The 27,593-nt window shown below is 42.8% G+C and overlaps 1 protein-coding gene across 4 annotated transcripts in view; it reads right to left on the minus strand.

The window, feature by feature from the left end:
* KIAA2012 (KIAA2012 ortholog) overlaps positions 1-27,593 on the minus strand; it is a 134,473-nt gene that overhangs the window by 50,142 nt on the left and 56,738 nt on the right. For all 4 annotated transcript variants that reach the window (XM_066346462.1, XM_066346463.1, XM_066346461.1 and 1 more), the window contains one exon: positions 10,271-10,347. In XM_066346462.1, the coding sequence (XP_066202559.1) occupies positions 10,271-10,347 (77 nt within the window). The remainder of the gene's footprint in view (positions 1-10,270; positions 10,348-27,593) is intronic.

The raw sequence follows: 27,593 nt of genomic DNA on the forward strand, positions 1-27,593 counted from the left end.
TTCCAATTTGACAACCGAGAGATAGGGAATCTCAATTTGTAAACTGATTCCACTATAAAAAGGTCATTTAAAATCAGTTGATTTTCACTAGAAAAAGAAATGTTACCCATGGTGTTTTGATTCCCACATTGGCCCATAAAAGCTTATCTACTCCATAATTTAGTTGGACTCAGTAGTTGAACTAGCCCTGGTAATGCTGGGACAGCAGAGGCTAAAAGAAGAGCAAGAAAGGAGTCCTCTCCCTTTCCTTCCTGCCTTCTTCCCGTCCACGGGGCCCTGCTGGCCTCCACCTGGAAGTCCTCCTCAGCAGCCATGTGCTGCGGGGCCTGGCATCCTGCTGGAAAAACTACTTCCAGCTCCAAGATTTCTGGTCTCCCCTCCTCCCTCTGGCCTGTAGCTTGCTCCTTTAGGTTCAGGAAGGAAAACGATTTCAAAAAAGGTTTACAGTGAGATATGAGAAACCCAAAGGAATCTCTAATACAGTGGTGGGATTCAAGTAATTTAACAACCGGGTCTCTGCCCTAATGACTGTTTTTTGTTTTTTTTTGCATTTTTCCAAAGTTAGAAGCTGGGAGGCAGTTGGACAGTCTCCCGCATGTGCCCGACTGGGATCCACCCGGCATGCCCACTAGAGGCATGCCACTTTATACTTGGCCCCTCTGGGGCGTTGCTCTGTTGCCGCTGGAGCCATTCTAGCATCCGAGGTGCAGGCCATGGAGCCATCCTCAGTGCCCGGGCCAACTTTGCTCCAATGGAGCCTTGGCTATGGGAGGGGAAGAGAGAGATAGAGAGAAAGGAGAGAGGGAAGGGTGGAGAAGCAGATGGGTGCTTCTCCTGTGTGCTCTGGCCGGGAATCGAACCCGGACCTCCACATGCTGGGCTGAGGCTCTACTGCTGAGTCAACTGGCCAGGGCCAATGACTGTTTTAAGTATAAAAAACTGATATATTGAGGTCGCTGGTTCAAAAAACTGATATACTGAAAGGTAGTTTATTATTTCATCTTTTAATTCTTAAATAAGAACAATAAAAGCATAAGCAAATGGCAAAATAACCTAGAGCTGTTTTCTCTGAACATATGTACCCTGATTTATCAATGTCACCCCATTAAAATTAATAAAAAAATCAATAAATAACTAAAAAAAAAGAACAATAAAAGAGATATACAAAACTAGATTGTTATAAGAAAGGGTTTTAAGATATTAATGAAAAATACTAAATAATACCTGACAAAAAACAATGAAACTGGTATTTAACATACTTCCATATTGCTTCTTGATTAGTGTCCTTACTTGCAATTTTTTTCACCTGTGGACGGATGAACTTTACTATGGGCACTTAGAATACATTGTTGTGCAGATGAACATTAAAAAGAGTAAGGAATGTCAATTTGTGATTTCCACATTGGTTGGCTGCCCAGGGGCCCACCTTAGAGAGAACCCTGATTACAAGTGCCATTTTAACAACTGGTTCACCGAACTCAACAAAAAATTAGGTACCGGTTCTACTGAACCAGTGCGAACAAGCTGAATCCCACCACTGCTCTAACAGGTAGAATTGTAAGCAGTGAAACAAAATTCCAGACAGCTTGGAGGATATTGGGGTTGGAGGTAGGGCTTAGAGGAAACAATTGATGGATTGGCTCGTAGTCCTGCCTTCAAGCTTCTCTTTTTCCAACTCTGAACTCTTAGATTGTTTGTATACAAGCTCCGAGTTCTGTTTTATAATGGCTTTCAAGTCAGAGGGTGGGGAAATAGAATAATTGTTATTATATTTTATTGGGACTGCATAGTGACAGGCATTGTGCTAATCCCTTTTCATATGTTGTTTCATCTAATCCTTGTCATGACTCCATGAGGGAAATATTATTATCCTTTACAGATGAGGAAATTGAGCCTCAGAGTGGTTAAATAACCTGCCTGCAACTACAGGGACAGAGCAGGAGAAGCTGGGGTCTCAATGAAGCTTTATGGGTTTCCCAAACCAGTAGGCCATTTTTTTTTTTTAGTGCAGGACATGTGTTGAATGGGGCTCTGTCTGTCAGGACCTCTGTTTCCTCATAGGCAAAAGTGGGGATAATAACTGTATCTACCTTATAGGAATGATGTAAAGGTTAAGGGAAATAATCCTAAAGTCTTCACATAGTTATCCTTGAAAGTATTGGCTGTTATTACCCTTTAAAACAGGGGTATCAACCTTCTTATACCTACCGCCCACTTTTGTAGCTCTGTTAGTAGTAAAATTTTCGAACCGCCCACCAGTTCCACAGTCATGGTGATTTATAAAGTAGGGAAGTAACTTTACTTTATAAAATTTATAAAGCAGAGTTACAGCAAGTTAAAGCATATAATAATAATAACTTACCAAGTACTTTATGTCGGATTTTTGCTAAGTTTGGCAGAATAAATCTTTATACAACAACTTACTAGAGTTAAATCTATCTTTTTATTCATCCTTTGGTTGCTCTGCTACCACCCACCATGAAAGCTGGAACGCCCACTAGTGGGCGGTAGGGGCCAGGTTGACTACCACTGCTTTAAAAAGCCTCTCTGAAGACAGTGGGGAGGTAACTGTTGAAGCTTATGATAGGTACATGGAGATTCATTATACTGTTCTCTCTACTTTTGCATGTATTTGCAATTTTCTGTAATTAAAATGCAAAGAAAGAAAATAAAAAATTAACTAGGCACATATTATATGTCTGGTTGGAACTAGCAGCTAACAAATCAATAAACACAGACTTACTGAAATAAATAATAGTCTAAGTAAACACTCAACAAATAAAAGCCTTCGTTTTATAATTAAAAACAAAACCCTCTCTGTAAATTATCCTTAAATTGTCAATGAAGTGTTTAGGCTGACAAAGTAATCCTGTGGGTAAGGTTAACCCAAAAGATGAAGTTTTCTTAGATCTTCAAAAAAACCTATGCATTTACAACCAAAGCTATTTATAAAACCAGGGGGAGAGGAAGGGGGAGGGAGAGGGAAGGATCCTGGGATCCGGGAAAATGCTGTGCCAGACCTTCAGTAATGAGAAATACTGGGTGGAAAGTAAAGTATCCTTCTCTAGATGGGCAAACACAGACAGTTAATTCTAAGGATCAGCACTAGGCCCAATCTTATCAGCCTCAAAAAGCGCTCCAAGAAGGATGCCTAATGGCATCTTCAATCTGCACACAACCCAAAGTGTTTCCAGAGAGTGAAATACCAAATTGCAGCAACCAACAGCAGGAAGTATCTGGAGATTGTGTGATTATTAGAGAAATGTCAGCTGAACGTTCATATCATTATATCCTACGCCTCCCCCTACTATAGCTACCATGTGCCAGGAACTGTGCTAAATCCTAAACACATGGGCTACAAAGGTGACTGGGCAGTTTAGAAAAAAAAAGTACGTCTTTAAAGAGTAATAGCTTGTTCCTTTAGATAACAGTAAAAAATTCAGCTGAAGGTCAGGTATAGCTCAGGATACTGAAACCAAAGGTTATCTTTGTACCTTTGTACAAAAACTTAGTGTGTCTACAGGTGTGTGTATGTTTTTTCTTTGTCCTGAAGGAGGAAGGCTGAAAGGCGATATGAACACCATCTGTGAAACCAACAAGGAAACAGATGGGGTAAACACAGGTTTATTCAAGCTAAATCCCAGTGTGCTAGAATTACAGGCTACTCTTTGAAATCTGAAAGAGGTAAATTTTGGAAACATAAGATCAAATATGAATTTATACTGTTGTAAACTCATAAAACCTGAGGTCAAGAGATAACCTGGGTCGAAATAGAAGTGGCTTTGTGAAATGGGGAAAAAGGGACATAAATCCAGTCTAACAGGATTTTTAGGACACTACCAAAGTTCCAATCCTTACAAAGAAACAAAATGAAACCTAAGATAAAGCATGTGAGAAAGGATGTTTGCCTTCCCTAACAGAGAGAAAACTGGCAATGTGAAAACGTGACATGGTTTCTTTCTTATTTTAAACAGAGATGCAACAATTCTTGGGAAATATAATTAGGGTTTGAGCATGTTCTTTGATTTTTTTTTTTTTTGTATTTTTCTGAAGTTGGAAACGGGGAGGCAGTCAGACAGACTCCCACATACGCCTGACAGGGATCCACCTGGCATGCCCACCAGGGGGCGATGTTCTGCCCATCTGGGTCATTGCTCTGTTGCAACCAGAGCCATTCTAGTGCCTGAGGCAGAGGCCATAGAGCCATCCTCAGCGCCTGGGCCAACTTTGCTCCAATGGAGCCTTGGCTGCAGGAGGGGGAGAGACAGAGAGGAGGGAGAGGGGGAGGGGTGGAGAAGCAGATGAGCGCCTCTCCTGTGTGCCCTGGCCGGGAATCGAACCCCGAACTCCTGCACACCAAGCCGACGCTCTACCACTGAGCCAACCGGCCAGGGCCTGTTCTTTGATATTCTTTACTGAAAACCTCTCTGCCCTGACACCTCTACAAACCAGTGGGCTCAGGGTTCCTCTTGTCACAGCATTACACATGGATCTGAATGGACAATAGAGTTTCATACTTTGAAATCCAAACTTTTCAGAAAAAGAGTTCATCATTGTTCCCTAAGGTTTAGGATCAGAGGGATAGAATGCTGAAAGGGATGAGATCCTTAAAAGGAAAATTCTGATAGTCCTATCCAATAATCTAATAAAAACCTAATTAATGTTAAATAACCTTAACAGTGGCTAAAAAATAATGGTGCTATGGTGTTGACCCTTGTTTAAAATGTTTTCTGTGACCCTCTAAATTGATTAAAGCCAGACTTAAGACGAGGTATCCTCATGATCTATTTTTTCTTCTTACAGGGAGAATTTTGGGAAGGGAAGGGAAGGGAAGGGAAGGGAAGGGAAGGGAAGGGAAGGGAAGGGAAGGGAAGGGAAAGGAAAGGAGGGTGGGGGAGAGGGAGGAGAAGGGAAGGGAGGAGGGGGGAGGGGAAGGGAAGGGAAAGGAGGAAGGAAAGAAAACTAGGAAAACAAAATTAAAAAAAAACTCAACACATCCCTAATTTCAAATGAGCATGACTACATTTTTTGCATGCATTATTTGCAAATCTTTCCCTACCCCCGCCATATATATATATATATATATATATATATATATATATATACACACACACACAGTATATATATATTTACATACTGCAGCAGTCATAGTTGACATCACTTTGATTTTCCACTTTTAAAGGTGGGTAGGGTGTGTTACGAGTGTTTAGTGGGCAGAGGCTAGGGATGCACAGGAAAACTCTGCACAACAAAGAATTTCTGGCCCCCAATGTCAGTGGTGTTGAGGCTGAGAAACCCTCTGTTATACCATTAGTAGTAAATTACAATTTCTAGTCTGAACAAATATCATTTTTTTAATGCCTGAATTAAACCCCTCCCGAAGGGATATATCACAATTAACTTATCATCTCCCTGATGTTGGACTATTGAGGCTGTTTCCAAATTTTCTCTATTATAGCTAATGCTGCAATAGACATCTTCACACTTTCTTTTCTGCTGAATTATTTCCTTAAGATAAATTCTCAGAATTCAGAAACACTGGTCAATGGGTGTAGGAAAATGGCTAGGAATTAGACTGTTGTCCTGAGACAAGTCTTTGGTGTGGACTTTGGAATGCCAAGTCCTGTGAGGGCAGAACCCTGCCCCGGCAAGCAATACTATGATTGTTTATAGCAAGGGTCCCCAAACTACGGCCAGTGAACTGCATGCGGCCCCCTGAGGCCATTTATCCGGCCCTCGCAGCACTTCCTGAAGGGGCGCCTCTTTCATTGGTGGTCAGTGAGAGGAGCACTGTTGGGCAAATAAAATATTTTATGCTCACTTTGTTAAAGATGGCGCTGCCCATATGGAAGCCGTCGCCCAGGTGATATTAATGTGTGTTGGGGGCGGGCTGTGGGCAGGCAGGATCCTTGTAGCCTGGGGCTTGGTTTTAGGACTAAGCCTTTCCCACCCTTTTTGATGTGGGGTGGTACAATCCAATTATGCCTCAGATAAGTGACTTTGTATCAGAGACTTCCTTATTTTGTATATTGGATTAAAGGTTTTGATTTCTACACTATAAAATGGGGGCAGAACAGGTGCTTGCTCTCTCGGTTCCTGGGATTATTAGCATTAGAGGAGAGAGCTGAGCAGAGAGCAGAGGGAGGCCACGTGGAGGAGGCCAGGAGAAGCAGCCAAGATGGCGGAGTGTTGAGTGAGTGAGAGGCCAGTTTGTGCAGAGTTTGTGCAGGGAGAAGGAAGGATATGGGAAACAGAGGTGAATAAGTCTGGTGAGCTAGAAACCTTTGATTCTAGGAAACTCGGTTAAGTCAGTAGCTTTGTGAGCACTGAATGTGAGTGGGTTTTGGAGTCCAGTGTGTGTTTTTACTTGCCCACCGGGTGCAAGCTAGGATTAAAGATGATGGCCCACCAGTTTTTGGCTCTGTTGTTTCTTTACCGACTGTCTGAATCCAATGCGAACCTGCATGGGCCGGGCTGCTGTGATGGTAGTCCTGGCTTCTGGCTTTACAAGCACATTGACCATCTCATTAGCCAAAAACAGGCCCATAGTTCCCATTGAAATACTGGTCAGTTTGTTGATTTAAATTTACTTGTTCTTTATTTTAAATAATGTATTTGTTCCCGTTTTGTTTTTTTACTTTAAAATCCCTATGCAGTGTGCATAGGGATTTGTTCATAGTTTTTTTTATAGTCTGGCCCTCCAACGGTCTGAGGGACAGTGAACTGGCTCCCTGTGTAAAAAGTTTGGGGATTCCTGGTTTATAGGAAGCAGCTGATCCCAATAGCCATTTTCCTACATGCCTGGGGGGCATCGGTTGGTCATCTTTCTCTGCACCTGAATCCATTGTCGACTAATCTGACCCAGGCTCTGCAAATTTGCTTGAGGAGCAAGGAGACCAATAAATATAATGAGGCTGCAGAGACCTAGGCTGTCAGTCCTAGAGGCTGGGAGTCCCCTGTACCCATCTTTTCTCTACATTGTGTCTTGTGTGTTTCTTCTTAAGTCCTGCAGTGCCTTCCTTCCGTGCACACCCATTGCTGAGCTGGTCGCAGCAAATTGATATGAATACTTTTTTGATGTTTCACGAGTCATATTGCCCTTTCGCTTTACAAATGGATTGAAACAAATACAACCCACCAGATGTGTGCAAGTTTTAACAAAACCTTGGCAGTACTGGGTGTTACCATTTTAAAAAGTGAGAGGAGACACTCATCTTAAATAAAAAATTGTATCTCCATTTTTGCCTCATTTTGCATTTAAATTGCTGCTCGGGAGGACTATCTGTCCACATTTGCTTTTTGTCACTATTATTGTCTTTTGCTTATTTCTTTAACTGGTTCTCAATGTTTTTCTTTTAAAATTGCATGTGGTCTTTAAGGAGTGTAAATAATAATGCTGTTTTAGTAAATGGAATTATTTTTAAACTTCTTAAAAAAAAGTTTTACTTTCATCACCCCCAGCATAGGTATGTTAATGTTTCCTCCAAGAATTTTCATTTACAATTTAAATACTCTTTTTAGGTGCTTGTCACCTCACCCAACCTGCAGCCTCTATTCAGAGAGGCCCTGGGGAAGAGGCAAAGCTCTCGCGATTGATGTCAGCTACCTAGGTAAGAACAGGACCCGGTCTCTGACAGTATCCCAGGAACAAATTTCCCTTAATCAAATGAAAGGCCTTAGGAGGAGCCACAAGGCAGAAAGGAAAGTAAATGTGAAGGAGAATATCACATTCTGTGAGGAGTTTGAAGGACCCGCATTTTAAAAGGGCACCATACCTTTAGGACTTCAGAACCGGCAATGCTCCATATGCAGCTATTAATATGCAAAAAATGCCTTATAAATACTTGATTCTGTTCACAGTGGGGAGGCAGTTCATTTGAAAGGGGAAATGGGAGCTTGGAGTTGAAATATGTCTGCTTGTCTCCTTTTCCTTTTTTCATTGCTCTTTTCATCTCCACATTTCCCCTTGTAGTTTTTCCCCCCCTTCTATCCTCTACTTAAACCCCGCCTCCAACTCTTAGGAAATGCTTGATGTCAGTTGCTACTCTCATTTCTATTAATGGATTTACCTCGGAGGCCCCGAATTTCAGCCAGGTGTGGACGGGGTGTCTCGGGAGCTAGTCCGACAATTTGCCATCTTGGGAATTGGAGGCCGAAGCCCTACCTTCCTGCCACCTTCCACAGCGCAGATAGGAAACGCACAGCAGAGGTGTTTAAATCCAACCAGTAGGGGGCGTCCGGAGGCAGCCTCCGGAACCGGGTATATCCATGAACCCGGTCACGTCTGCAAAGCATGTCCTGGTTTTCTCTCTTACCCACCCCTCAGAAATTATTTTCCAAATCTAGCTCTGTGACTTCTCCTTAAAGCATGGCGATGCCAAAATATTCCACCTTTGGGTCTTCTTCTCCCCTCGCAGCTAGCACAGTGATAAAAACAAGTGAAAGCATTTTATGTGGCTGAACTCCTAATATGGTCAGACCCCAATGAAAGGAGAGAGAGGGTGAGTCAGTGGGGGATTAACGGAAAGGAAGGAAGAACAGAAACTGCTGATGCTGATAAAGATCAATTTTGTGTGATATCCTAGCCTGCTGCAGAGTGGGAAGGAGACAGAGAAAGGAATCCACTGGATTGGCCAGTGGCCCGTCAAGGTACGTAACTGAAATTTGCTGGGCAGAAATTTGTTTCTAAATCCTTTCCAGATGCTCGACAGTAAACTCGAAACTGGTCATTTACATGGAATAGGTTGAGGAAGTAGTTAAAACTGAAGTCAGTGATTAATAAATGGCCATTAGCCTCAAGAAGTAAGGGGTGGGGGAGGCAAGGAAGATGCCTCCTTTTCCCCCTCCCTACCTCCATTTTCTCTGTTTAGGGTCTGGTGGGGCTCCCTAGGCTTTTTCTTAAATGGCTTTCATTTGGGGGGCTACTGCTAAAGGAAAGCAGACTACTGTGACTCGGACGAACCGACTGGTTCTGGTGAGAGGAGCCCGCCTCCATTTACAAAGGAGGCACGTGAATTCTCAGAGCGAGCTGGTTTGCCACAGCCTGGGGGGCGCGGGTTAAGGCCCTCTGTCCTGTGTTCCTCTTTCGGACTGCAAGGTTACCAGTTCAATGTAGGACTTAATTTGACACGACCGAGCCACTCTTTCCTGGCAGGTGATGTTCTCCTGAAATGCAGCGACGGGGCTGTGTGAATTTGGAGTGTATTTAGAGTATGTGAGGTATTTGTAAGGCCTTTGGGGCTGTAGAATTATCAAAATAAAGCATATTATATACAATATTTTCCATAGTTACAGACTCTTAAAAAAAGGAAAGCTTCTAGATCCCTTATAAAGAAAGTCTTCAAAGTGGGAATATTAAAAAAAAAAAAAAAGCAAACATTGGTTCTGTGCTTCCTCAGTAGCGGGCATGGACGGCTCAGCTGTGTTTTACCCCAGAGGAGGCCTGACCCAGGCCGGGGTTTCTAACAGTGCGAGTTCAGGTCCTTCCACGGAACCCAGCTAGTCACACAGATGAAAACAAAACTACCTTTATTATTATTGTTTTTTAATGAGTGTGAGGGAAGAGGAGAAAGCCAGGCTGCGGCAGGAAGTCAGAGATAAGAGAATTAGAGATCCAGCCCCCTGGCTCCCGCGGCTGTCACTCAGCAGCTCGAGGCCTGAGCTACCCCGAGCTGTGCTGTTCCTGCTGCGGGTTCACCCAGCGCAGGGGCGGCTGGAGGAACTCCCCTCAGTTTCCTCTCCAGAGAGAATTGGAAGACAGTCCCAGCCTCAGAGCTTCAAATGGAGGAACAAAATTAGAAATACTTGTGATCACATGCCTTTGAATCATTAATAGGTATTCCTAACCCATCCAGATGAAGCATTTTTCTTTCTTTAAGGTATCCTTGTGTTCTTTTTTTCTTGATAGCTATTTTTTTCCTCCCCATTAGGAATGAGAATTGGAGTAGAAAAAAACGGGTCCATTGCACAAAATCTTAGTGCCTATAGCCTCGATGGAGGATACCTTTCTGTGTTCCTTGTTCCCTTTTTGACTTTTCAGAAATGAGGGAAAAGCCTATTCAGCTTATTCATGAACATGAAGAGCCAGACAAAACATTCCAAGTCTATGAGTTCAGGAACCTCTGTGATTTCATGGTTCATTTGTCTCAATTATTGATGAGGCAAATGAGGCCCAGAGAGGTGAAGAATCTCAGAGGGTTACACAGCAAGCCGGGGCAAGAACCTGAAAGTTCTGACTCCTTATCTTGCTCATTTAAAGTCAATACTGTACCTGTTTCTCTGGCTCTTGGGTCAAAGGTGAGGCTTCATTAAGATTCATGTGAAGATTGGTTCCAGATTCAGTGTTTGCTGTGGCAGAAATCAGAAAAGAATCAAGGCTGTCAGGTCTAGGTCTCATGAATTTTTATATATACATACACACTTAGTTCATATGTGTAAGATTATGCATACACCTATTGCATTCATATTTACTCACCAAATAACACCCCTAACCTCTATCGACAGAGTTTAAACACCATATTACCTATAGTGTTAAGACTTTATATTCAAATTTTTATTTTCTTGTTTTGATGGATGTTTAAAAGAACAAAATTAAATTCTTTGTGCTACTAAGACTCAGATAAAGCGAAAATTAAAAAGGAAATATTGATGGAAAAATCTGCTGATGCTGTCAAATATAAATTTTGTATGATCGTACTTCACAGAAGCAGAAAAATGCTTCTGCAACCTTTCAGATCGAGAGATCAGAGACTTCCCTTCTCCCTGATAATGTGGAGGGGCAACAGGTGAGGTGGAAACATGATGCCTAAGTGGGCCTGATGGGAGGGGACTAATGGAAATCACAGGGCTCACTTTGAGCAGGTGCCGCACACACACACTGACAAGGTGTTGCTGTGTAATTGTAGGGCCAGTGGCTGTGGCTGTGGCTGTGGCTGTAGCCACGCAGATTCCCATTGGATTTGGGCAGATGGTAAAGGAACTGTGGAGCCAGAAGATGGTGGGCCATTCCGTTTATTAGAGTCTCCTAACAGCAGACGAGCAAACAGGCAGGGAAGACCACTTCCCTCTCACTCAGGGCTCCCAAGCCCCTCACAGGCCCCCACCAGCCTCAGCACTCCCCAGCCAAATTGGCCAGGCCAAAATCTCAGGGCTCCCAAGCCCCTAAGCTCTCTCTCTCTCTTTCTGCACTCTTCAGCAAAACAAGCTGGGGGAAAAACCCCTTCTCTGGCAAACAATAGCAATAACTGCAGCTCCCACAGTAGCAGGCAGTCCGCAATTTGCAATCTGTCGCCCTGAGGGCACGCACCGGAAGCCTTCCATAGACCAGACACACAAGGCACTGCCCCAATACAAGTGAGCAAACCTAAAAGAAAAACACTTGTTTACCCAACAGTAATGCACTTGCCTCTCATCCGTGGTTGTGATGTCTCTGCTCTCTACAGGTGTGGAAACTGAGGCTCAGAAGATCAAGTGACCTACCCAAGGTTGTTTAACAAATGAAGTTTTGAGTAAGAATTTGAGCCCAGGACTGCCTGACTCAAACCCCAAGCTGCAAAAGGATAGGATTTATTTTGTGGGTTTTTTTTTCCTCCCTAAAAGTAAATTTAATGTTTATAAAGGAATGTTTATTTGAGGAACAGACTTAGCCAGGCACATGGCTCTCTGACAAAGGGTTTTTAGCCTCTTGTGTGGGACCAGTGTTCAACAAAAAGTTCTTTTCACGCTTGCTACTCAGAAGTAGCTCTCTAAAGAGTCTGTGGCCATATGTGACTCTGCCTCTTTGTCTCTTTGACCTGGAGCTTCTAGTCATTCCTTGTGGGCTGACCTTTCCTTTTCTGTTGTTTCTCAGCTGTCCTCTTCTGTCTTGTTTGAAAATGGCTTCTGCACAGATTTAAAACATTTTACAATTGAAAACAGCTGGGGAAACTGAGGCCCAGGGAGTGGTTTCATGTGATTGGCTCAAGGCCATACCTTGAAATAGCACAAGACCGGATCTCCTGATTTAGTATCTTGTACTTTCCTCTCCACATCACACTGCCTCCTGTTAGCCTCACTTGAGCTTGCCACATCCCAGCTGCTTGGCCTCTGGACAAATCCAGCCCAGCAGAATTGTGTTGTGATGAGGTTCACTTCACTGTGGCTTGAAAGGAACCATGGGTCTCTTAGAAATGAAACTTATAAATTCTAACGCATAAGGAAAGTTCTTGCAACACCAGGAGAATGAATCAGTCAGCCAGAGTTCAAGAAATGTAAACACATTTTTAGATAGGAGGCTGAAAAATCGCTTAAAACTTCTCCATCTCGTGGGTCAAGACCCTGGTAATTTACTGAGGTCCAAACTGTCAAGGAGGAGACACAACTTAAACTGCATTCCTAGGAGATAAAGCAATGGGGGTGGTAAAACCTCCTCTCTGAACAATGTGGGAAGATCTATCCCTGTTATCAAGCTGAAGAAACTGACTAACCCATTGACCAACGCAGACAGCTGGCTGTGAACACAGACCGGTTCTTTTTCATCGTTCTGGAGGTAGTGTGCACAATCACAGATACAGGCTGCACAACTTCCAGGCCCGCCTGAAGCTGGGGAACTCAGGGTCTTTCTGTGATGAACATTTCTGCCACTAAAGAGATAAACAGAAAACATTCCTTTCCTGGCTGCCCACCATCAGGCCTGAGTAGATTTTCAAATGTTAGCATTAATCTAACCACAGGCTTTTAGCAAGGAGATAGCCTTCCCACCAGATAACCAGGCAGTTTCAGAGATGACCCTTACTAGATGAGGTCTCATCCTAAGTCTTTTCTGCCTTCTCAAATCATGGGATCCTTCACCAAACACTCAAAGCTTGAACAGCAGGAAGGAGCATCTGATTCTAGTCTGGAATAAGATGCCTTAAAATTTGCTTCTATTTAAACTTATATTGACTGTTTAATTGCCAAGCTGTTGTTCATTGCTTTAGATAAAAATGTTTCAGAACGCTTATTTCCCTCTGGTGAGACCCATCTGGTATCAGAATGGTACTGAACTCCAAAAAGTCACCTTATCAGGCAAAGTGGGCTACCTGACTCTTTCCATAGATGTGTGTCAAAGCTTGGGAAAGAATTTCAGACCCATAGGCTCCTAAGTGGCCAAACATTCTTTGGCCACAAGGGCCATTGCTTTGGAGATGCTGGAGGAGCCTTTTAAAATATGTTTAGGTTCTTTTCCCACACATACCATTTTTGAGGTATAAGTAGCCTTTGATCATTAGTATGCTGTCATGGAACTTCCTCCACAACTTGAAGTGATTCATCATTGAGGAGGGGATCTATTCATTGTCAAACAGATCTCAGAAAGCACCTTTGCCTTCTCATAGTTTTGCATAGGGACTTGCAGCAGAAACCAATAGGAAGAGGCCTAAAAGTCAACCTTTGTACTTTCATGGTTTTGTATTTTTGGTCAGAAATGGAAGAGGCAAAGGCAAATTCCAGATTATTTAAAAAAGAATTCTACCCAGTATAAACTAAACCATAAAAGGAACGATAATTCTGGCTCCTTTATATAGCCCTGCTGACCTTTCTTTAAGAATGAGATCTAAAAATACTTATTTTATATGATACCACTCAAGATGCCTATGACCAACAGAGTATTTATTGTGTTATAATAAATCTCAAGTCTGCTTGCTTAATGTAGGAGACCAAGACCCAAAACGGCCTTTTGGTATTATCATTACCAAATTCTTAGGATAAGATTTAAGACCTTGGTAATGCTATACATTTTCTTTTTAAATATTCCCGGATGAGGAGGGTGAGATGGGCACACTGAATAGTTGCTCAAGACCTGAGAAAGCCTCCGGGCTAAAGACATACCCTAGGGACCTCTATTAAAGGGAGGCGAAGTAGACGCATCTAGAAGGTATGAGTCAGTCTGAATTTAAACATGGAAATGCCTAGTAAATACAAGGGCAATATTTTTCTTCCAGTTTGGAATAACAGTTCTTTTACTTATGTCTTTTAGACCAGCTAGCTCAGTCTCAAAGGTCTGGCTTTAGTTTTGGGAACACCAGCTTCTCTCCAAAGTTCATAAATTATTTTTAATGAGAGGTCCAATGTTACATGGCAGTTTACCAAGCCCAAAATGGAAGTCAAGATAGATGAAGGAATTTAAATTCGATTTGTGCAACAACAACAACAAAAAAATCAGCTACATGAGAAACCCTCCAATCAAGGTACATTCTAAGATTAGTAAAGATGTCTGGTGGAAGACTGTGTGGAAGAAGGGAATTCAAGAAGTTGAAGGTAGAGAAACATACGAAGTGGCCAATCCATTCAATTCATGTGGTGGTCTTAATTCTGCAGAAAATATTGTTCTTGGTTAGAGGCTCTCAAACAAGTATAGACATCTGGTCTCCCAGCCTCTAGTTTTACCCCCTTTAATTCATTCTTTACATGGCTGGAAGAATCATTTCTCTAAAATAAAAATTGATTATGTAAATTCCTGTGTAAATAGGATCTCACAGCCTTTGCAAAGGATAAATTCCTTAGTTGCTGTCTATGGCCCCTTATAATTTAGCTCTTGCCTATCCCTCAGCTGCATTTCTCACCACTCCCTCTCTTCCATGTGTCCTGGGCTTCAGGCATTACAAGATGCTCACATTTCTCCCATGCTGTCATTTTTTCCTAACTCTCATATGGTCTCTTTCCCTGGAGCCTCCTTTCCTTTTCTTCACTTGGCTAGTTTCTACATATTGTATTTTTTGCTTCATAAGACACACTTTCCCCCCCCCAAAAGTGGAGGGGAAAATGCCCATGTGTCTTATGGAGTGAATGTTCATCTTTTTAGCTGCTGCAGGACACTGTGCCAGTAAACATATAGATGAGCACCAGTGGGAGTGTAATCATACCCGCCACAGCGGCGTGCAGAACCCTGGCATCTGTCTGAGCTTCTTAAATTCTGACACTAGCGATGATGAATTCCTGGGGTTCCCGGACAACTAGAAGAGTGTTTGAACATTAGAGTCTCTTCTCATTTTTTAATAACAGTGCTAATTGTTGTTAATACTGCTGTTGAGTTTACATTGTTGAAATATTATTGTGGTATATTTTATTAAATATTTTAACACACCATTTGGTTCAGGATTTTTTTTTCTTATTTTCCTCCTTAAAACCCTAGGTGCATCTTATGGAGGGAAAAATAAGGTATATCTTTAGAAACTCAGTGTGAGTGTCCTTTCCTTCCAAAAGCCTTCTCAACTTCCAGGTTTAGGTAGCCTGTGCTCATTCATAGCTCTAAGCACTCTCCACTACTTTAAGGCATGGATATATATATATATATATATATATATATATATAAATTTTTATTTTAATGGGGTGACATCAATAAATCAGGGTACAAGGCATGGATTTTTGCCTCTTAACTGTATTCTTGTGCTTAGCACTGTATTTGGCATTAGGAGATGGTCAATTAGTGTCTGTTGAGTGAATGTATGAATGAATGAATAAGCAATCTTTAAGTGCTCTGTAAAACAGACTCCCTAACTCTTTCTATTGGACATGTTCCGATGTTGATGTCTTCATTAATTTTCAAATGAGGAATTGTAAAGAACTAAGACAGTGGCAAATGAAAATCCTTAGGCCACAGGGAAATGTATGAAAGAAACAAGAGAGGAACTAGGTGGAGCCTGGCTGGTGGTGGAGCAGTGGATAGAGTGTTAACCTGGAATGCTGAGGTCCCCAGTTTCAAACCCTGAGATTGCTGGTTTAAGTGCAGGCTTGTCAGCTTGAGCGCAGGTTGCCGGCTTGGGCATTGGGTCATTACATGACCCCAAGATTACTGGCTTGAAGCCCAAGGTCACTGGCTTGTCTTGAGCACCCCCCCCCCCATCAAGGCACATATAGGAAGCAATCAATGAACAACTAAAGTAAAGCAACTACAAGTTGATGCTTCTCATTCTCTCTCTTCCTTTTCCCACCTCCCCTTCAAAATGAATAAATAAAAAAAAATTTTTTAAAGAGAAACTAGGAGGAAAAAGCCCTTAGTAAAAGCCCCATGCTTCTTTATGGTCTTCTTGATGAAAGGATAACAAATATTTGAAGGGTGTTAAAATAGAAAACAGTATTTATGGATTATGGATTATTAGTAAATGAAAATGATAATTTCTTGATCACTTGACAGAACAAAAATTAATATAGTGAACTCTTTTACAGATTGAGAAATATAAATGATACACATACACACAGACATCTGGAAATCCATACCAGCCTTAAAATGCATTGTGCGAAGTACTACTTCACTGCTGGAGCAAGCTTTGATCCTTGTGCATATCATGTATTAAGTGCACAGAAGATCTTGACTACTTTGGGAGGGACACATCCTGAGAATTTCAAGAATCCTTAGATTTGTGAATACCCCTAGTATATCATATTCCCACTAAAACTAAAGTAGAAATGAAAAAAGAAGGGGCGTTCTTTAGACTTTTCCTGAGCCTATAAATAAATGAGTCTATAAACAAAGGATTAGAGTGATTTATAAAAACCATTTTTGGCAGAGAACCATCAAATTATTAGACCATTTCACTTTCTCTTACTTCCATCACTAGCCCTAGCAGTTGGCCTTCCCTCAAGAGCTATTAAAAAATAAACATTTATTTATATATAAAAAAATCAATGTTCTTTTTTTTTAAAAATATAAGAACTATTGCAGATGTTACAATGAATATAGACCACAACACTGAGATGTGGATGCTGGATGGTGGGTAGGTGCTCTTTGAACTTATTCCAGGGGATATTATTTTCAGAGTAGTGTTATATCATTTTCCTAAAAACAAAAGGGGAATATGAAACACAAAGAGCTGTAAGAGTTTTTTTGTTAAAGTCATTGAGCAAGTCAAGGGAAGAAGTAAATTTCCTATATTCTAAGCCAGGGGTTGGGAACCTATGGCTCGCAAGCCAGATGTGGCTCTTTTGATGGCTGCACCTGGCTCGCAGACAAATCTTTAATAAAAAAAATAACATTAAAAATATAAAACATTCTCATGTATTACAATCCATTCATTTCCTACCGCTCATGTTCATGGTTGCTGGTGGCTGGAGCCAATCACAGCTGTCCTCCGGGACAACACCAAATTTTTATTGGATAATGAGTAACGTACACGGGTCGTTGTATGGCTCTCACGGAATTACATTTTAAAATATGTGGTGTTCATGGCTCTCTCAGCCAAAAATGTTCCCGACCCCTGTTCTAAGCCCTGAAAGAGGTACTCTGTGCTTATAAGGGCAGTCCCTTTGGAATGTGCTTTTCTGCAAAGACTATGTTCTGCATGATGGTGAGACAATAGGAAGCAATCAATGAACAACTAAAGTAAAGCAACTACAAGTTGATGCTTCTCATTCTCTCTCTTCCTTCCCCCCCCCAAATCAATAAATAAAAATTGTTTTTTTTGTTTTTTTTTTTTCATTTTTCTGAAGCTGGAAACGGGGAGAGACAGTCAGACAGACTCCCGCATGCGCCCGACCGGGATCCACCCGGCACGCCCACCAGGGGGCGACGCTCTGCCCACCAGGGGGCGATGCTCTGCCCATCCTGGGCGTCGCCATATTGCGACCAGAGCCACTCTAGCACCTGGGGCAGAGGCCACAGAGCCATCCCCAGCGCCCGGGCCATCTTTGCTCCAATGGAGCCTTGGCTGCGGGAGGGGAAGAGAGAGACAGAGAGGAAAGTGTGGCGGAGGGGTGGAGAAGCAAATGGGCGCTTCTCCTGTGTGCCCTGGCCGGGAATCGAACCCGGGTCCTCCGCACGCTAGGCCGACGCTCTACCGCTGAGCCAACCGGCCAGGGCAATAAAAAAATTTTTTTAAAAGAGAAACTAGGAGGAAAAAGCCCTTAGTAAAAGCCCCATGCTTCTTTATTGTCTTCTTGATGAAAGGATAACAAATATTTGAAGGGTGTTAAAATAGAAAACAGTATTTATGGATTATGGATTATTAGTAAATGAAAATGATAATTTTTTGATCACTTGACAGAACAAAAATTAATATAGTGAACTCTTTTACAGATTGAGAAATATAAATGATACACATACACACAGACATCTGGAAATCCATACCAGCCTTAAAATGCATTGTGCGAAGTACTACTTCACTGCTGGAGCAAGCTTTGATCCTTGTGCATATCATGTATTAAGCGCACAAGTAAATCTTTAAAAAGCTTGTTTAACTCATACTATACCTGAACTCTTTTATTAGTCAAATACATATGAAACACCTGTAGTTGGGTGTGCCAGGAGCATTCCACCAGGCACTTGTGGTACTTGTGGATCCCTGCCCTTAAAAAGCTTGCAGTCTGATGGAGAGAAAAGCTCAATAGGTAGACAGTTCTGTAAGAGAGATGCTGCAATGGTGGAAGCATCAGGTGCCGTCTGAGCAGGTGGAAGCACAGAAGAACCACCTGGAGTGAGGTCGACTGGTGAGCTAAATTGGGAACTGAATGATTAGTAGGAGCTAATCAAGAAAAACGGTAAAAGTTGGGGATAACAGAAAGTAGAATGGTGGTTGCCAGGGAGTTGGGGTGGGGTTGGGGGAGAATGGCAATTGTTATTTCATGGATATAGTTTCAATTTTGAAAGTTGAAAATAGTTTTGTTGTACAACAATGCCAACGTATTTAACGTTACAGAACTGTACCCTTAAAAATGGTTAAATCGGCAAATTTTATTTTATGTGTATTTTACCATAATTTAAAAAAAAGTCAGAATAGGAGGAGATAAGAAATTGTGCTCCAGGCAGAGGAAACGGTATTTTCATAAGCTTGGAAATAAGAAAGATTTGCGTTAGCATGAGGTCTTTAGTTACTAGGAATAGAGAAGAGAAGGAATAAGTTTTCCTTCCTGTTCCTGGATATAGAGTTTGCAATGGGGCAATTCTGAAATGGCTTGTCTTTGGCACCCTACCATTTCCCTTTTTGTACTTTTCTCCTTCTTCTGCCTCCTTCCCTGCCATGGAGACAATAACTACTCGAGACCACAGGGAGTGCACCAAGGGACTAAGGGAGACTGCCTCACAATCCCCTAAGCAGGTTTCATGAGAACGGCCGGACCCCCAGTCCCTACGGGTATTTACTGATACACACAAATAGAAGCAGGGACAGGAATGTGGCAATCAGGAAGGGGAACTTCTTTAGAGCAGACAAAAGGGCAAGGGAAGTAGCTCACTTCTGAGATACCTACCCCGCTTATTGATGAATCAGAATTGCTGATTCTATCCCTATGGTGTGCTGTGTTCAGCACTTACTGTGTTCAGTACCTTCTATCAGTGACGCCACTGTGGCTTTTGCCTCAGGGCACTGAACTGTGTCCCTATTCTATGTTTCTATTTAGGGCCTCTACACTTCCCCATATGGCTAATACTCTGTTAATCCAAGCCCTCTGGGGCATTGTGCAAGTCAGACATGTATCAACCCTTAAAACTCTACTCACCTTAAAATTAACCACCTGTGTTTCCACCTCTATCAGAAAGTTTAGTTCTCATCTAGGTTGCAAGAGGACAGCATCCAATTAAATACATTTTTACTTAAGTGTGAATGACTATTAGCTTTTCAGTATCAGTATTTTTAAGGGGAAAACTTCTGAATCCAAAGTGAATCTATTATTAGTGAGATTTAAATAGTAGAATAGTAGAAGTGAAATGATAACATTATGACCATATTAGGAAGAATATTTTTGTTCTGGAGAGCTACCCTGTAAACAGGCCTATCTTGCTTGGAAATCTGTCTCAAGACTTTGGTTCTCCCAAACAACTTCATTTCTTTTTCAGCTCCCTTTCTTATCCCATATCTCTAAAAGTTGCAAATCATTTTCAGTGTTACCCACAAATGGGTGTCTGATGCTGGTTAAGGAGAATTGGCAGGAGAAAAGAAAACAGAAGCCATTTGTTTGTATGGGTCATTTTAAATCAGGAACTTTTTAAATTCTCCCATATTGTCAGATGGAAATGTGCCTATTTAGATCGACATCATCACTAAACATATATAGTGGTAAAAATGCAGGTTCTTATGGTTCAAATCTCAGCTTCACCACTTAGCTGTGACCTTCGGCAAGTTACTTAATCTCTCTGGGCCACACTATCCTAGATGAAAAGTGAAGATAATAGCATTTATCTTATATCATTGTTGTGAGGATGAAGTGAAATAATGAATGTAAAGCCCTCAGCACAATGTCCAGCATGTCAAAGATAGATAACAATGGTAGCTGTCATCATCATCATCATCATCATCATCATCAGCTTTTGCTGGAGGGCTCCTATCTAAGAGCTGCTTTGGCCCATTTCCAATCAATGAGTGAGAATGAGCAGAATAGACATTGAAACTCTTCTCACCATGATCAGCATGTCCACCCAAGGAGAATGGTAGGAAGGGTAATTCAGAATGCCAGGCTCCCAAGTAGTTCTCTGCTTACAGATTTTGAGATTGACAAGCATGTGATTTTGCCTTTTTTTTTTTTTTCCCCAGTTTTGCAGTCTCTGGCAAAAACAATTCCCTTCACTGAGCTCTGGCTCCGGCTCTCCATCTATGGCCTTGCTTCCTGTTACTTGAGCAGATCTCTCGCACAGGATTCATTGCTGCCTGCCCCCAAGTAAGCGGCAAAGAAGACCACACACATGTTCCTATTAATCCAAGACTATTTTTAGGAGAGAGGGAAAGTCTCTACATAATCATCCCTTCTGCCTGGTCTGAAGCCGAAGCAGCAATGGCTGTGCGTGGAGGATGAGCTACAAAGTCAACCTACACTTCTAGTTTTTGCTTATTTCTCTATGAGGGGAACAAAGTATAAAATGAAGCTTGGAAGAGGCAGATCTGGCCTCAGTCCTTCATTTAAAATATAAGCCTCAGTGTCTTTTCCTCTCAGATAGTTGCCAGCTTGTGGTTGTGCAAGCTGAGCTGGGCACAGCTCTAGGAGTCAGTGTCTCCTTTATTATAATGTGACTTGTGCAGCATATGACATATAGAACCCACAGAACATCGCTGCAAGTTCTCCCTGCAGGGCCAGCTAAGTCTCCCTTCAGGTCCACAAGCACCTGGTTCAACCCAACTTCTCCCCTAATATTTACACTCTGACCACAGCATGCAGGGCTGCCCCTGAGTAACTCATGAGGACACCATGTTTCTCAGAGTCTCCAACAAGGGAACCCTCTGTCCTACTTATTGCTATATTTGGGGAGAAACTCTAGGTCTAGAGGCCTAGTTATGAAGTAATATGTATGTGGGTCACATGTGAGATGAGAAGTATAGGTGACTTTGTGAGGGAAAGCTAAATTTTTAGGAGATGTTGAATACTAAACCCCTCCTTTTCCTGTGTGATATTTAAACTGACAGATTTATGGGCTGAAAAACAATAAGGGTTTTACCTGAGAGTGTGAAATAGTTTTGAAAAAAGCTATTTTCCTTTCAACAATACAGGGGAGAACCCCAGGTGGATGGCTTGATATCTAAGCCTTGTAATGATTTTGATAGTTTTGAAAATTCATAGATGCTATCATGGAAAGAAGGTTGACTTTGTACTTAAAAAGCATTGAAGCCTGACCTGTGGTGGCACAGTGGATAAAGTGTCGACCTGAAATGCTGAGGTCGCCAGTTAGAAACCCTGGGCTTGCCTGGTCAAGGCACATATGGGAATGGAGGCTTCCTACTCCTCCCTCCTCTCTCTCTCTCTCTCTCTCTCTCTCTCTCTCTCTCTCTCTCCCCCCTTTCTAAAATGAATAAACAAAATCTTTTAAAAAAGCATTGAAGGAAATAATATTTTTATTTAAGATGTTTAAATGTGAAACCCTGCAGGGACCATGATGCTAAATTTCTGAGAGGGGAATTTTTGGCAAAACAAGTACATGAAACAGTTAACGCTTGACACATGCTGTGAGGAGGTGCCCAGATTTGAGCAGCATCTGTGTCACAGGGCTGGTGCATGCCGCACCAGCGGTGGGATGACAGACACGCGTGAGGAGCCCCAGCCTCCAGCTGTAGCCGAATATAAGGGCTGGACCATGGGAGACATGAGGGATTCAGGCCCATCTGATGACAGCCAAAGAGACAGACAGGCTTTTACACACCCCTGGTGAATTTCTTCTGTGATCTCTTAGAGTCACTGTGGGTGAGAATTATTCTCCTACCTGTCCTTGTCAGTCAAAATGAGAATTAGTTAAAACAATGTAGTTTTAATGGCCATAAAGGATTACGATGACAGACCAGAAGAAGATAGTTCATGGGAGGGAACAGATAGTAAAGAGGTCAGCTGAGTGGAGTGGAAATGGAAAAAAGGTTTAGGAAATTTGGTGTGTGTGTGTGTGTGTGTGTGTGTGTGTGTGTGTGTGTGTGTGTGTGTATGTGTGTGTGTGTGTGTGAGAGAGAGAGAGAGAGAGAGAGAGACTGCAAGAGACAGAGAGGTGTGAGGTAGCAATAGGGAAAAATGGTCCAGGTCAGGAGATCATAGAAAATTCAAACTGGAAAAGACTTTTAGACTGGACCGTCCATCTAACTACCCACTAAAACTAATTACCAAATACATGTATGTATGTATGTATTTCTGTTTCATTGTCTCATTACTGATACTAACTATACTACAAAGCCTGCCAAAAATGAATGTTTGGATTGATTGGTTTGCTGAAGTGTGGCGGGTTTGGAAAAGCCTGCTCCTTGGTGCTTTTCCATGTCGGTGTGCATGCATGCAGCCACACGCCTGCATGGAACTTAGGCTGAGCGCGGCAGCATGGGATTCTGAGAACCAACACTAGAGAGAGGAAAAAGCCATAATTAGTGTTAATTGTTGACCTTACAGTTCAAGAATGGATGCTCTGGAGAATGGGAAATGAGAACAAACATTAATTATTGAGAAAGGGACCTTGGAGACAGACACTCTGGATTAAAAGGAGAGAGATAAATTGCATAATGAATGTTAATTTTCCCTCAAAGAATTGAGTGCTCAGTGGTTGGAAGGGAAAAAAAGGCTAAAGCAATCATGAAAGAGAAACCTCAGTGTGTGTTGGGGTGAGAGGGCACAGGAGGGTTATACTAACACTCTCTCCATCACGGCTTCTGCCTTGCCCTCTGCCTCACTCACGGCTCCCAAGAAACTTGCTATCAGGGTTTTCCTTAGAACTCTTATTACCAGTTTTCAGCGGGGAAGCTCAACTACTTCCCCGGGAGCACATAAGCCAGAAACCAGCCACATTGCATTACTGACAGGCTTAGAGGTGCATAACACTGGAATTCATTTTTTATGAGTGCTGGTGGGAGTTTGACTTAAAACGAGGGAGGAGGCCAGAGCTGAGTGCCACGTGGGAGAGAGAGGATGTGCCCTGTGGGAGTGACTGGGGCTCCAGGGCCTTAATTGTTGTTTTATCTTAATTAACATACACGACATATACACATACGTGCTCTCCCCAAAGTCATCCTCTTAACTGAAAGTGAAAACAGAAAAAAGGTAATTTGAGTAGAAAATTAGAGATGAGAATTGTAGCCAGTTTTGTCAGGAGGATCTCTCCACACAGGCTTGTCCCTGGCTGCTCCGATCTCGAGTGCTGGTTGAGATTCCTACATCCAGTGGGTGGCCCTGGCGATCTTCCTTTTTCGCAGGGTCTCCTACGACTGTCCACTGTCCTCATCAGCTGTTGCCTGGGTGATTCTTTTTTTTTTTTTTTTAAGATTTTATTGATTCATTTCTAGAGAGGAGAGAGAGAGAAGGGGGGAGGAGCAGGAAGCATCAACTCCCATATGTGCCTTGACCAGGCAAGCCCAGGGTTTTGAACCGGCGACCTCAGCATTTCCAGGTTGACCCTTTATCCACTGCGCCACCACAGGTCAGGCTGGGTGATCCTGCAGTAGTCTGAGTGCTCGACCTTTTCTCTTGCCTGTTCCTTCATGCCAGCACACATGTTGGGTTGTATGACATCCCTCCTCAAACACCTGTGATTGCTTGTTGCCTGAAACAGTCAGCATTGCAGCTCTACGCTGGCCCAGGAGGCCTGGCCTGGCCTGGTGCTGGCCTGTCTTTCAGCCCGTCTCCCCACTGGGAAGCTCTTCCATTGCCCCGCCCCCAGGGCTCCTCTTCATCCCACCTCATCCCATATGAATGCTCTACTTTCCTATCTCTTTGCCTTTGTTCATGCTGCTCCCTTAGCTGCGTATCCCTTTCTCTCTTCCTTGCTTATCCACTTCTACTTCTTCTCAAAAGTCAGTGCAGATGAGATTCTCTGCAAAAACCCGTTCTAGTCCCCTCGGTTAGACTTAACTGCTCCTTCCTTGAACGCCCCTGACTTGTGTGATTTAGGCATCTGTTACAGCAGTCATTTTATCCTGCCTTGTGGGAAAGTTAGTTGCTTGAGAATCTTCTCACACGGACTGTGAGGTCCTTGAGGGCAACAGCCACAGGGCTATGTTGAGCCTTGGGGTGTGGGGTGAGGAGGGCGAGGAGGTATGGGGTGCCCCTGGGACACACAGGCCTGAGAATGAATCGCAGCACTGCCGCTTACCAGGGGGTCATCAGTGCGTGCCAGGGTGTTAACCACCTTGTGTGTCCATTTCCTCACAATGCTGTGTGAAGGAAAGTCCTCCCTTCATAGGATTTGGGGGATGATGGGATGAGATGACAGGTGGCACAGTGCCTGAGAGTGCTCACTTTCCATATCAATAGCCTCCCTGTCTCCTGTATGTGGTAGGTGGTCAGTACATTTTATCAAAGGAGTTGAACACACGTGTAAAGGGTCTTGCCTCTTTTAAGCCCATGATGTTTCAAATTGGAATTTTTTTTACAAAGTGTACTTCAAGTATGGTCTGGTTTGATTGTCACAAAGCAATGTGAACTAGGACGGCAGATACTACTATAGTTGCATGATATGAGTTAAGGAATATGGTAAGCTGCTATAACAAAGAGACTCCAACAGAAAAAGATTTATTTCTCTTTCACTAAGAGTCCAGATGGAGGCGGGCAGGCCAGGGTGGCTGTGCTGCATGATGTTATCCAGGCACCGTGGTTCCTTATATGTTATGGCTCCATCATTTCATGGAGAATTGCCCTCTTCCATGTGGTTGAAAGCTATTTAACCACCACAACCAAGTCTAAGGGGAGAGAGAAGGAAGAGGGCAAACAGTTTCCTTTCAAGGAAATGACCTGGAAGTTTCACATGTTACTTCCAGTCACATTTCATTAGTTAAAACAGTCACATGGCCATATCTGTTTGGCTGGGAGACATAATTTCTAGCTGGACTGCTATGTGTTCAGCAAAATGTTAGAGTGGGGTATTCTATTAATAAAAGGAGCAGTGGAAGAATGGAAACTGGGGAAGAGTGGGGTATTCTATCAATAAAAGGAGTAGTGGGCCCTGGCCAGTTGGCTCAGTGGTAGAGCATCGGCCTGGCGTGCGGAAGTCCCGGGTTCGATTCCCGGCCAGAGCACACAGGAGAGGCACCCATCTGCTTCTCTACCCCTCCCCCTCTCCTTCCTCTCTGTCTCTCTCTTCCCCTCCTGCCCAAGGCTCCATTGGAGCAAAAGATGGCCCGGGCGCTGGGGATGGCTCCTTGGCCTCTGCCCCAGGTGCTAGAGTGGCTCTGGTCGCGACAGAGCTATGCCCCAGGGTGGGCAGAGCATCGCCCCCTGGTGGGCATGCCGGGTGGATCCCAGTCGGCGCATGTGGGAGTCTGTCTGACTGCCTCCCCGTTTCCAGCTTCAGAAAAATACAAAAAAAAAAAAAAGTTAAAAAAAATACAAAAATAAATAAATAAAAGGAGTAGTGGAAGAATGGAGACTGGGGAACAGTGAGTCTCTGCTACTCATGGTTTCAATCACTATCTATGGGCAATGTTCTGGGAATACCTACTATGTTCTCTGAGATATTCAGAAGTAGGTGAGGGGACCTACCCACAGGAATTTTAACTTTAGGAGAAGAAAGAAGAGTAAGAAAGATCAAGGAAGTGAGGGCGTGCCTGGTGAGGACCTAAGGAAGTATCAGTGTGGCTGCGGTGGTCAGGTAAAACATCACCATAAAAGTGAGACTGCAGCTATTTCTTGAAGCCTGGAAACCTGGATAAGAGGGACTAGATGCAGTGTGATATTGTGGGGAAAACTTTGATCTGAGTGGGTGCAAGAAGATCTGGGTTTGAGCCTCAGATTTGCCACATAGAGGCTGTGTGACTTTGAGCAAATCACCATACCTCTCTGGGCCTCAGTTTCCTTACCCATTAATGAGAGGGTTTTCAAACTGTGCTCTTATAGCTCCAGTGGCTCTCGATATACTGCCCCCTGCCTCCAAGAACCATCTTAGGAGGGGAAGAATTAGCTGGATGGTGGAGAAGTGAGGAGGACACAGATCCTTTCCACTTCAACCAGGAAGCTGTGCTCTTATCTGTTTTGTCTATTGGTGTCCTCGGCAAATCTGATAAAATGCTTCCTCTGACTAAACACTGATGAAGGTGATGCCTACATTCCCTCTCAACTCTAGTTGTTTTCTGAAACAGGACAAGTGCATGGGAGGTAGAATTCATTGCTTCACAGGTTCTATAAAAAACATAAATGCTATCATATGCAAAAAATAAAATATAAGAGAAATTAAATATTCTTTAACACAATTGATTTTTTCTTTAAAAAAGAAGTTCTAGCAGATTCAGAGAAAACCATGATTTTTGACATTTTTTTTCTTTAAAAGAAAAAAAGTGGTAATAGCGCCAAATTTTCAGCTAAACATGAGGTAGGGAAATCTTTGTGCTTATAAGAATCAGGAGAGGTTTTTGTCAAAGGAAAGGAGACCCCCTAGTATTTTTTGGTGGCTCTCAGTTGGTAGCTGTTGGAACACCTTCCAGTGTGGGCTGCTGGGACCACACTGGTTTACTGGGGTGAGGGGAAGAACCCTGCCTCTCTCTAATGTTGGTCACAAACATAGCTTTGACACCCTGCCCTGTGATACATGTGACAGACTAATTAACTCCATGTTGAGCCTCATGGGAATATCCCATTATTTCTTCAAGGAGAGTATATTGGTCAAGGCTAAATGCAGAACAAAAACCACCAGACATTTTGAGAAGAAATAATGTGACTATAGAGAACTTGGTGTTTACAAAGACGCCGCAGCAACTGCCTCTTGACATGGTCAGTATTCACCAGCTCACTTGCTGGCGTAAGTAGCCAAAAGCTTCTATGCCTCTGCCTCATTTCTGCCCTCCAAATCTCATGCAAGTGCATCTATTTGGTATAACCTAATTTGAATCCAGCCCCCCTTTAACTGCAAAGATAAAGTGGAAAATGTAATTTTTAGCCTTCTAGACTCCGCAGTATAGGAAGGAAATGCTGGATGCCAAGCAACTATATCCAGCTATGTTTTCCTTTATTTTAATATTTGGCCTGAGATCATGGGAACTGCTAATATCCATCAACATTATTGCTTATGGATTATTAACAAACACCAATTGGGCAAAATAGCGTTATTGCCACACAGGCTTCCTCCTACCTTCCTTTATTTGTTCTCACCAATACATAGATGGATTGTGGATCCCCTGATTCAGAACTGATGTTTGGAAAGTGAAAGTAAGAAGAGTCATGAATGATTGAATGGCTGAGATCCTGCTGCAGGATTTAGACAACAG

This window comes from Saccopteryx leptura, chromosome 7 (assembly GCF_036850995.1).
Source record: "Saccopteryx leptura isolate mSacLep1 chromosome 7, mSacLep1_pri_phased_curated, whole genome shotgun sequence".
Taxonomy (NCBI): domain Eukaryota; kingdom Metazoa; phylum Chordata; class Mammalia; order Chiroptera; family Emballonuridae; genus Saccopteryx; species Saccopteryx leptura.